The 12,072-nt window shown below is 48.7% G+C and overlaps 1 protein-coding gene across 15 annotated transcripts in view; it reads right to left on the bottom strand.

Annotated features, from left to right (window-relative positions):
- Positions 1-596: 596 nt before the first annotated feature.
- Positions 597-12,072, bottom strand: part of SLC8A3 (solute carrier family 8 member A3) — a 135,561-nt gene continuing 124,085 nt past the window's right edge. For 13 of the 15 annotated variants that reach the window (XM_039705130.1, XM_039705136.1, XM_039705133.1 and 10 more), the window contains 4 exons: positions 4,661-4,785; positions 4,044-4,143; positions 2,703-2,978; positions 597-2,389 (listed from right to left, as the gene is read on the bottom strand). In XM_039705130.1, the coding sequence (XP_039561064.1) occupies positions 2,013-2,389; positions 2,703-2,978; positions 4,044-4,143; positions 4,661-4,785 (878 nt within the window). In that variant the 3' untranslated portion in view covers positions 597-2,012. The remainder of the gene's footprint in view (positions 2,390-2,702; positions 2,979-4,043; positions 4,144-4,660; positions 4,786-12,072) is intronic. The other 2 variants (XM_039705135.1, XM_039705134.1) reach the window with 1 other exon arrangement.

The raw sequence follows: 12,072 nt of genomic DNA on the forward strand, positions 1-12,072 counted from the left end.
GGGGTCTCTTGTCCATCTTTTTCAGGTCCTTCCCCAAAGGCATGGCAAAGGAAGGGTAGGGAGGCAGGGTTGGATACTTAGCTTCAAACCCAGTGGCTTTCACTCATTGTGGGCTCCCACCAACAAAGCTCTGGCTGCACATCTGAGAAGGATCCCTCTTCTCTGCCTCATGTATACACATTTATATATAGATATCTGATAAACATTTTGTATGAAAATAAATACTTCATCTGTGTTTTAAGAACCATCATTGCCTCCATCTAGTCACCTGCTATAATGTTACATCTTTTTGTCCATTATAATCTTGTTCCCATCGCTTTTTCCCTAATCCATGGGCACCTCCCCCTATCTCCTGGGGCAGCCAAAAGCACTGCAGCAGGCAGAACTGTACCTTTTGGCAGCCCTCTCTTACTTGCTGCCTCCCAAAGTTTAGCTTATTTTAGGGAACTTGATGAAAATCGCTCCCTTTTACAGCACCTGTTTCATGATAGAAGAAATTATCTTCATCTCAAAAACACTTTACAAAGAGTAGGATTTTAACATTCTCTTACAGGGCTCTTAATTAAGAAATATGTTTCTAGATAGCACTGTTTATATAGATATAGGTATAGGTTTTATTTATTTTATTATCAACCCAACATTTCAATTTGCAGCTGTTGATGTAACTCATGACATACTCTCATGGTGGTGGGTTTTTTCTTCTTTATCCTTAAAAAGAAATGCATTTCAAATTAAAATGGTGCTTTTTTGTCTGTCTGGTGTTTAAAAGGTACTTGAGATAATGTAGGAGTCCTGACGTGGGTGGCAGTTTTTCAGCCCGTACCTGTCAATGGCCTGGAGACCACCAGCGAGGTGCAGGTGCTCTGAAAAATGGAGTAGCAATGGAATGGAAGGGCAGCCACGCCACAGATCGGGGTGGGATGGGCTGGGAACACATGGGCACGCTATCCAGGTTCTCCTGAATTCATTTCCACCTCTGAGCAGGAGGACCACGCAGCAAACCTGCCACCACCACCATCCCGAGGAGCCAGTGCTGTTTTCCCTGTCCCCCTTGCTCCCCCCAGGGCAGCATGTTTTATTTCTTTAACAGTTGTAAATTAACATAATCTCTCTCCCTGCAGTACCACGAGCTCAAAGTTAATTATACAAAGAGAAATGCCATAGTCAAAATATACATGACACATATTGTATTAGAGGGTTGGGGTTTTTCTTTCCTTCCTTTTTTCTTAGCCCAGGCAGGTGATTGAGATGCTACATGCTCCAGCTTTTGTCACTAAATGTGTGTGACTGTGTGTCTGTGTTTGTATTAAAAATATATCAGTCTTGTGATGTTCTTAAAAAAGAAAGAAATGGAAGGCGGCAGGGGAGGAAACGGGTAATAGTGAAAAAGTTTTTTGACTGTGTCACAGTCTTTTGTGGCTTCAGAAATACACATGTTCAGTTCCAGCACTGACGGCAGCTTGAAGCTTTGAGTTTAACTTTTTAACATTTTTCAGATTAAGTAGTAAAAAAGAAAAAAAAAAAAAAGAAGAAGAAGCGTGCTCCCCCAGAACCAAAAAGCAACGAGCAAACAGAAAAAAAAAAAAGAAAAAAAACCCCACAAATTCCTGAATCAGACTTCCGCAATTCTCAACTATTAAAAATGAGGAAACATCTCCTTACAGTGGAGGGGTGCTCGGCAGGAAAGGAGATGACCCCCTATGGGAGAGGTGGCCTTTGGAGATGGTTGAAACTTCATAATTTCATTGAATAGGGTCAGTGCCTGGGTTTATTGTGTTTTATTTCAACACTTGCCATTGTTGCTTTCTTTTGTACCATTTTTGGATGGGTTTTGTCTCTGTTTTTTTCACTCTGTGATGGTTTTGCCCTTTTGGCACGCAGCTGTCCGAGCGTCTGGGCAGCGGCAGCCCTGGCAGACAGCCGTGCCTCCAGTGAAACCGCGCTTCCAGGACTGGTGTCCGGTGAGGTAACGGAGGAGGGTCCCTCCCCCGGCAGCGCCGTCCCTCCGCCGCCTAAAACCCCTTGATGTAGCAATAGGCCTCCAGCGTGGCGAAGAGGATGTAGAGCAGCCAGAGGCTGACGAAGAGCAATGTCGTGGCCACTTTGCACCCTCGGGGGCCGCCCAGCTCCCCTCCAAGGTGGGGTCGCCGGCGGTAGAGGAGGACGCTGATGCAGATGAAGGCGAAGATGGTGAAGAGGGTGACGGAGAACGCCAGGGTGCCTGCTGACACCTGGAACTCCTGCCCCTGCGACGCCCAGTAGATCGCTGCCACTGACCACGCCAGCCCGATGCCCAGGAAGACGTTGACAGCGTTGCTGCCTGTGACGTTGGTGATGGAGGCATCAGCGTACATGTCCTGGATGGCTGCGGCTTTGCTGGCAAAGGTGTCTGGGGTTGAGGGAGGAGGGAAGGAGAAATCACTGAGGGTCCAACAGGAGAAACAGACAACCCTTCATGCCTGGGGGACAAAGGAGGCTCAGGTGTGTCACCAACCAGGTTAGGACACAGAGCAAGAGGTGCACAGTCCCCTCCTAGGTTCAGAGATCCCATGTTGTCACAAAGCAAGGTGCAGACCTTGCCTGGGGACAGCGCTTTGAGGATACCCTTCCCAGCCTGAACCCCATCCCATGACAGAGCTGAAATCAGGAGCATATCCAGAGGATTTACCTCCCACCCCATCCCCTCCCCATGGCCACCCCACCTGGTACAGAAGTGCCGAAGGCGACGAAGACGACGGCGGTCACTGAGTCCTTGAGGCCAATGGTACAGCCGAAGTGGGAGGCGAGGTCGCCGATGACGGCCGTGAGCATGCCGATGATGAGGATGGAGACGACGAAGCAGGCCCAGCCGTTGCAGTACTCGGTGGGGGGCACGCAGGCAAACAGCACCTTCCAGAAGACTGTCAGGAAGTGCATCACGTAGTCAAAGCAGGACGGCAGGCGCTCCTCACCAGACTCGTCCTCGTCCTCATCGCCTGCTGCAAACACGGAAGGAGAGGTCCAGCATTCATTCCAACGGGGGAGCTCATGCTTGTTTCCTCCAACCCAAGGCTCCAGGGATTCTGCTCTACTGGGACAAGGTGGTGTGGTGCTGGCCATGACAGTGAATTGAAGGCACACCAGGTCCTTCAGTGATGGGTGAGGCTTGGCAAAAAGAGTACCTCCCAGGCACTCCAGAGCCCTCAGGGATGGGGAGTGATGTAATGGGGCGTGGTACCCACAGAGGGGCAGCCCTGTCCCCATCCACAGGCAGTCACACAGGAGGTAGTCAACCTGTGGAGATCACTGGTGAGTGGCATGAAGAAATTACATGGGCAAGTGATGTTTTGGGCCAAAACTAGCAGAAAGTAATAGAATTGGGAAATTGGAGAGATCTTTTGATCCTCCTGTTCCAGAGCACAGGCTGGGCCATCCACTGCCTCCTCTACAGCTGGGCGGAAAACACCCTTTTGAGGCAGATGCCAAACCAACCATCAAGGAAAGGTTCAGAAAGATTCCCAACTGCCATTAATGGCATAGATACACCTAAAATACCTTCCCCACAGCTGCCTAGCTCTGAAAGCAGTGAGCTGTCTCATCAGGCAACAGCTGGCAGGTCTCTGGGCCTTTTCCTTCACCAGCTGCTGCCTCATGTGACAACATCTCCAGTCTTCGTGTGGTAACTCTCCCTATTCCCAGGAACTCCACTGGCTATGACAGGACATCTCCCAGTAGGAGCTACCTGCACTGGCCAGGATCCCAGGCAGGATGGGATTTTGCTGCCTGCACACTGTTCATCAGATCACTGAAGCAGCAGGAGCACTGCCAGCTGATGCAGCCTTTGAAAACTGGCCTTCTGGAGGGCTCTGCACCAGAAGATGGATCTCCTGGGCTCCTCACGAATGCACAGGCAAGAGCCCACTATATCTGGAGCAGAGGAGCTCTTTGGACTGGCTTTGCCGATGGATGACCACAGCTGAGCATCACTGGCTAGGGAGATGCTGTCATTCCAGGCTGCATGAATCCTGTGGATGTTCATATGGATTTTCTGATGTCCCGCTCACCTGCGCTCACAGTAATGGCCTCCATGAACTGGTCCCTCCAGGAATGTGTCCCTACAACCAAAGCCAGGTTTGTCTTCCTAATCAGCTTGTCCACGGTGCTCTGTTGAGGGAATAAAGATGCACAGCAATTAAACCAGCTGCTAGTGAGCAAGGATGATCTTGCAATGCACTGTGGTCTCACAGGCCCTTTCCAAACTATGGAAGTGTCACAAGCACTCTCCTGCCAGCTAGATTAGGCCACAACTAGGGTTGAGCCTACCTTCTTGCTGGACTGGCTGATCCAGACCTCACCAGAGCCAGCTTGTTTGCCACACCTCAATCCTGATTAAGTTCCTTCTTCCCTCAACCCTGCCTCACCAGAGACAGCTTCGCTCCTGCATCCTCCTGCCCACTCGCTTCTTCTGCTTCCAGCAGGGCCTTCTTGCCTTTCTCCATCCACTCCCACCAACCAGCAGCTGCTACTTTTGACATTTCTTGTAGACTTCACCCACCCTTTACTGCATTACATACATTTCTTCTCTCAACAGCCCTTTTCCTGCACATGCTGCCTCCTCAGCCCTGCTCGACAGTGACACATGGCTTTCCCCTCCTGGAGGACCCCTAGGACACCCACTGACCTTGAACTCATAGGACTCCTCAATGATGACTTCCAGTTTGGGGTGCTCTCCAAGTATTGGCTTGCCCATCTCTGCAATTCTCTTGGCTTCCTCCTCTTCAACTGTCATCTTCCTCTCAGCCACCTCTGTGGAAGCAAGGCCAACACCAGGCTGTGGGCAGCAGCCCTGGACCTCCAGGGCACCGTGGGGGCTTGTCTGCAGGGCCTGAGCACGGGCTCCTGCAGCCCCCTCACAGCTTGCTAAGTTCACAGAGCAGTCTGGGGGGCAGTGGTGGGGTGTTGGACCACAGAAACAAATGACCAAGATTTCTTAATATCAGTCACCAAGAACATAGGCAATGTGTTTTTAATTTATCAACAAAAAAACCCCTTGAATGTTTCTTCAGTCTGCATTGGTGCTCTCAGTTGACACTCTTCCATCACCCCTACAGCAGCCACAGTTTTGGGGAGACCGAGGTACCAAATCATTCTGCCATTTGGCAGAAGTGCCCTTTAAGACACTTCTATCACACACTCCCTCATTTGAATTAACAAGAGACAGAGCCTTTTTTCCCCCTTTGAGTAGAAAATCATGGTTTGCTCCTTGTGCCACTCAGTGCTTGATCTAACACTGACACACACAGTCACAACCACATGTAAACCACACATGAACTGGAAAAATGAACAAGAAGTAATGAAACAAGTATTTTTTTCCATTCATAATGCTGTGAAGGTGCTAAGGCACTGGAACAGGTTGTCCAGAGAAGATGTCAATATCCTGTCCCTGGAAGTCCAAGACCAGGTTGGATGTGGTATTTGAGCAACCTAGGGAATGGTGTCCATGGGAGTGGGATTGAAACTAGATAATCTTTAAGATTCCTTCCAACTTATTCCATTCTGTAATTCCATATTTAGTTTCTGTGAAGGAAACTAAACCAGGACCCTGGGTCAGCAGCATGCTGAGATGACCCTGTGTCAGGCTCAATGTTGCTGATGACCCAGCTCACCCAGCAAGGTGCCTCAAGGGGATTCTGGTTGCCCAGATGGGAAGAAGCATCCCAAACAGCTGGAAGGGTGCCTAGGTCTGGCCCACGTCTTCTCTTCCACCCACATGCCTAAGTGCAGGAATATGCTGAAGGGCTCTCTGTAAAACTGACACCTCAAGAAAGGGGCTGGGTTTCCCCTGGCTTTCCCGTGCCTGACCAGTCAGAGTGTACCAGCTGCAATACAGGGCCCAGCTGAGCCTGGGAGTGCAAGCTGGAGCTCTTTAGAACCTGGGAAGGCATATCACAAAGGCAGAGCATCTTGTTCTGGCTAAGCAGTGGGTGAGATGTTACCTGAGGTTTCCTGTAGAGGTTACAAATGCCCAGGTAATGCCTCAGATGTGACTAATCCCATGTGGACTCCAGCAGATCTCATACTTTACACTAAAACTCACATAGAAATTATGCAGTGAAATTTATAAACTCTGACTTCTGTCTTCATCTGCCTGGCTAGACTGACTGCAAAGACTGTAAGCCTTGCAAGACCTTCAGTTTATAAAACATAACTCCTGTGGCAGGTGGCATTATTATAACCCATCACAGAAACAGAAAAGTTGCATCCATCATTTAAAATCAATGATGTACATCAAAACCATCACTGCCTAGCTCCAAGACAGCATCATCTGGATTTAGGAATCCCTGATAAGTTTAGAAAAAAATTACACAGGCAGAAGAGAATAGCACCTGGAGAAGAAGAAGGGCAAGCAGGATGCTGGGGGATGAAGGGGGCACACTTTTTCATTGAAAGGTTAGTTAAGCATTGGAATGGGCTGCCCAGGAAGGTGGTGGAGTCACCATCCCTGGAACAGATCAAGAAACAACTGGATGTGGCACTTAGTGCTATGGGTTAGTTGACATAGTGCTGTTTGGTCAAAGGTTAGACACAATGATCTTGGAGGTCCTTTGAAAATGTTCTGCTTTACACTACAGTTGGAGGCATGAACTGATGGTTATCAAGAACAAGATGCAAGGTGCTCATATTCACTGGAACAAGGAGTCAGGTATCATGTACACCTCTTCTTCTAAGACATGGAACAAGAAAGTCCAGTGTCTTGCTCTCCCTGGGAATGTGTGAAGATAAGCTGTATCCATTCATGAAAATGCAGGTGCTCACACGTCAGTTGCCATAGCACATATGACATGACTTTGCTTCTGTCTGAGCTCCCCATAACCTGAAGGTCAGGCGCAAAGGTACCCTGAGCTCCACAAAATCCAGTTTGGCAGATGAGCTTGAGCACATGCCGACATGTGCTGACAATACAGAACTGAGCAAAAGCACTACAGCCATCCCAGCAGGATTGCAAAGCCCAGACTTGGTGACAGTCTGACTCACTACAACCTTTCCTGGAATAAATACATTTGAAAAGCTGCAGTCACAGTTGGCGGCGCAGTCCCTTAGGCTCCTGCCCACTGGCTGCAGTTGCAGAGTGCAGAAAGCAAATGTCTGGAATCTGAGGAAATGCTCTGAAAATAGGGAATATCAGGCAGCATTTCCTCAGCTTAACTCCAGGAGAAATTATGCAATGAAAGCTCAATCCCCAATCTAACTGATTTGAGAAAAGCCTTCAGCATGGTAAGAGAACACAGAGTCTCACACAAATGTTATGCCTCTGGGCAAGGCTGAACTGCAGGCAGGTCTGTAGCACATGCAGTGCAGCAAGTTTTCTTCTCTCCATAGGAAATGGTATCCAACACAGCTTTATCCCAGAACCTGGCATGCTGCTTATGCTAATTTATGTACTTGCACCAGGCAGGACAGTGAAAGATGTGAATCCTTCCGTGAAGAGGAAGATCTCCTGTGTCTGCCGCATCCAGAGCTGTTGGGCAGGCTGCATGGGAACGCCTGTGTCCACAGGACCTCACACCTTCTAGTATGTGGCTTTGTTGTCTCTGCATGCCACCTGTGGATCACCTACTGATGCAACAACCAAGGCAATCACTTGCCAGGCAGCTCTTAGAGTAAATCAAGCAACACAACCGTGTCCAAGAGTGTCTGTCAGCCTAGGGGCTAGATGCTAGCATGAGCATGGGACCAGATACTCCACAAAGTGAAGGTGGTAGGAGTCCTGCTATTCCAGAAGGCACCTTGCCAGCAGACTAAGTGCCACCAGAGGCACCTCCAAGCCCTAGGTAAGCCACCTGGAGTGAAGAGACAAGATGACCGGCAATGGAGACCTTCAGCCTACTGACAGCACACCCATGGAGACATGGATAAGGGAGACCCTGATGTCACCTCCTCTTCCATGTGTACAGAGAACTGGGATGCAGAGAGAAGATGGCACATCAAAGGCATCCTGTGGGGACAGATGATTGAACATGACTGCCCAGCTAAGTCTTTCAATGTCAGCTGCAAGCAAACCACAGAGAACAGGCAGAGGGAGCACATCCAAATGGGTTCCTCATAGAAATGTTAATAGCGGAAGCTTTTGGATAAGGAAGAAAGAAGGTAATTCCTTAATGTCTCATTAAAATGCAGTCACATTTGTGAACGTGCAACAGGAAAGCAAAGCACAGAAACCTAACCTAAACCTAAATTTCAAAGCTGCATCTGAAAACATTTAAGCTGCCATTGTATTTTCACTGTATCTCATTGTATCTCCATCCTAATGTAGGAGAAAAACACTAGACTCCCATGTCAGTACTGTAGTGGATCTTGCTCAATGCACTTATGCAAGTAACCCATAGGTGCTAAATACCAGGCTGCTGACTGTCCTCTGAAATTAAGGCAGCATCAGGAAGGACAAATTTAAGAGTTCAGCTGATATTTTTTATCCAGAACCTATACTTGCCATACAGTTAAGGTAGGGAGCTAAGCACTTTCAAATAGCAACATGAAGCACCTACATGATTCCACCAATTCTGCCTACCTACTGTTTAGAACACATGAGCATCTTGTGGTGGGAATCAGTGTCAACCTCTGCACAACACTAGATCCTACCCTAAGCCCGCTGCAGGCCTGTTGGGTCTGCCTGTTTCAATGGAATGCTGAGGGCTGAGTTGAGCCTGGGTGTAATGACCCAACAGCTGAGAAGGAATAAACTCTTGCAAAAAACCCAGTGGCAGAGAACAATCCCAATGCTCTGGCATTTCAGGGAAGCACTTCAGCCAGCACAGGGTGTACCAGCCTGCCTATAGAGGCACAGGAGGTTGCTATCCTCCCTGGCTTCCATCAATCCTTGCAATCCATCAGGCTGCTCACTTACAGCAAGTGTGGAACATGTTCCCACACAGTCTGGTGTAGGGCTGGGGTCTTGGAGGGTTCCTCCAGAAGCAGAGACAGGACATCTGTGATGTGTCACACATCACCCCAGTATGGCAGCCTGCAAAGAACACTACTAAGGGCTGAGATAAATAAAACACAAAGTAAGGGGGAGTGAGGATGGGGGGATAGTATGTTGGGAGAGATATTAATTTGGAAGGTCAAGTCTGTCAAGGTGAATGCTGCCAAGCTGCAGCTTAATTATTAACTAGCCTGATTTCTGTTTGTATCTGCATCAGTACCTACTTTTCAATGTGGATTGCACCCTGGACTCCCTGCTGTCAACTCCAATTAAGCCTGATAAGGTCTGGCTGTGCCTATCGAGAACAGAACTTGCCAGGGCCTTCTGGGCTGCCTCCACCTCCTCCCTGGGAAGGAGAAGGTGGCAGAGAGGGGTCCCCTAGACCCTGTCTACTCTGGCACTTAAGTATGTGCTACCATTGAGTGTTAGGAACCTCTCTGGGCTGCAGGAGCACACACAGGCTGCTGAGACCAGGCAAGCTGGGGCTGCTGTGCCAGGGAGCCAATGAGTTAGAGAGAATATTCTACAAGCAGGTGAGACAACAGTCTGGTAAAATCAAAGGCTGGGTGGGAGAAATGAGGATCAACTACACTTTTGCTTTTGCTGTAGCAACAGCCACAGCTGATACCGACTAGGTGCTGGACTGTGAAGAAAGCAAGAGAAGCTCTTGGATAAACCACTCCATGCTCTCATTTTGCTTTGTTCAGACCCTTAAAGCTATGACAGACAAGGGGGCTGAGCAGCTCCTGGTTGTGGTCCTGCCCCTGCTGTGCTCTGCAGGCCTGGGCATGTCTCTGCCATGCTCACTGCTCAGCTTTCACCCCACGTCCGTCTCAGTCTGTCTCTCTCAACTTACATCTGCAGGGCCATCCCAGGACTTAAGCTGCCGTGATCTGCAAAGACCTGCACGTGGCAGGCCATTTCTTGGAGTCAAAATACTGTAAGCATATCCCCCCCTCGTTGTATTTCTCCCAGGGAAAGGGGAGCACTGAGATGTGTTCCCACATCATGCATTGCTTGCCCACTCAACCTCCTTCAGACTGGGGGGATCAAATGGGAACTAGACATTGCCTGTGGCCTCTTGGACACATTACAAATCAAAGTTAGATAAAGTCCATTTCTGTGGTGTAATCAGGCCACTACATCTTTTGAGCTGAATTAGGCAATGGGAAGGCCCTGTAACACCATTAAAGAGGTAGGTACTCATGACCTAGGCAATGCTGCAAAACTACCGAACAACCATGGAGCAGTTTGTATTCCCTGACACTTGCTGAATAAATTGGACTAAAACCAGCAATGTATTCATGAAAGACTGCTGTGAAGGCCTTCTCTTCAAGCTATCTTGTCTCCATCCATTTCTGGAGTGGGAATGTATCTGCATGAAGGTCACCCCTTTTGGAGACTATGCTGCTAGGAAGAAATTAAAAGAGGATCATTTTTTTGTTGTGGCTTAATAAGATATAACCCTGGCTAAACAAAGTAAATAGAGAGCATGAATGAGTTCCTCTCTCCAGAGCACTGTCAAGCTGTCAGTCACAAGTGGAGAAGACTTCTGGCTAAAAGACACTCTGGCTTTGGAGATTAGCATATGGATATGCCCTTTACAGAAGCACATGCCCACATACAAGCACTGGAGCCTAGGCTGCCTTCTAAAATGTAAGGAATCTGCTTACTTAGCCCTGAAAGCTATTTTTGAGACATGATACATCCCGTATACATGCTCAGCATTCCTTAATGGTAACTGGGAAATGATGCACATTCATGAGAGGGAGGCTAAGGCACAGGGCTGGGAACTGAGCATTATTCCACTCCTGGCTCTGCCTTAAGATTGCTGCTGACATGACCATCCCTGACTGGCCAGACAACTGGCATCTCTGCTCCTTAGTCTTTCCCACTGCTAAGCGGACATGGGAGTTTTAATGCATAAATAAAAAAATATATTTAGAAATATTTTCTTGGAAGTGGATGAATATACAGAAATTATGATATAGAAGTATCTACCATTTAGATAATTCCATAGCCCTTTAAGGATCTTGATCACTTGAGCCCAAGAACTTTCAAGCAAAGGCTGCACTCAAGCTTTCAGTGACTTTTGCAAAGGCTGGAAAGACCTTGAGAGCAGCTCTTCCACTGCTGGCAAAGGCAGTCACAACTGGAGTACCTTTGTACTTTGGTATCAAGTATTTCCCTGTGTAAACAATATACAGAGACATCATTGCCAGTGTCAAAACAGAAGGTTAAAAAACCCCCCAGACTCTCCACAGTTATGCCATACTACTCTGAAGCCTGAACAGTTGGCGTTGGACACATGGCCAAGCGTTGCATGGCCTTGCAAGTCTGGCTCAGAGACAGAAGAAATTTGGAATAAATAAATGCTGAGCAGAACCGGTGCCCTGCCCAATTACTTCACCTTGTGTAAAATTCACAGCCCTGTTTTCCTTGGGGGAAGGCTGGGGGGCCAAAGTCAGAATCCCTAATTTCTTCCCAGATAAGGGCTCTTGGGACAAGAGAGGCATTGTCACTTGGGCTCATCCATTAGGGCACCCACCCTTTCTGTGAAGAGAAGGGATCACTCTTGTGATCCGGGGCTGTGCAGCTGCTGGCCCTGCAGGGGCTGCCAAAGCAGTGCCATGGGAAGGGGAATGCCCCAGGGCTGCAGAGGAGAGCCAGGGCACCCAACAGTCCCAGGGTCACATCCCCAGGAATGGAATGCTGCCCAGGAAGAGCTGTGCAAGCTGCTCCAGGAAGCAAGGGACGAGGTGTGGGACAGACAGATTCCACTGGAACATTCAATAATGCAGTTTTTAAACAAAAATTCCCATGTGCCGGTGTAACCTAAATCTAACATGACACGGACTAAACGAGGACGTCGCTTCTCTCCCCACTGATTAGCCGTGATTGCTGCTGAGTGACACTCCAGCACGTGCCTGCTTGCCGGCCTGCTGCTGGATTGAAGCACATGTGGGGGCCAAGCACCACGAGCCCAACACCCATCGCATACAGAGAGCACCCTGAGGCGGCTGGGCAAGGGGGGCACCCCAGGGACCCCTCACCAGACAGAGAGGAGGCTCTCCCTTATGAACCAAAAAGTAACTTTTCATAGCTGATGA

This window comes from Passer montanus, unplaced genomic scaffold (genome assembly GCF_014805655.1).
Source record: "Passer montanus isolate IOZ18808 unplaced genomic scaffold, ASM1480565v1 scaffold18, whole genome shotgun sequence".
NCBI classification, from domain to species: Eukaryota; Metazoa; Chordata; class Aves; order Passeriformes; family Passeridae; genus Passer; species Passer montanus.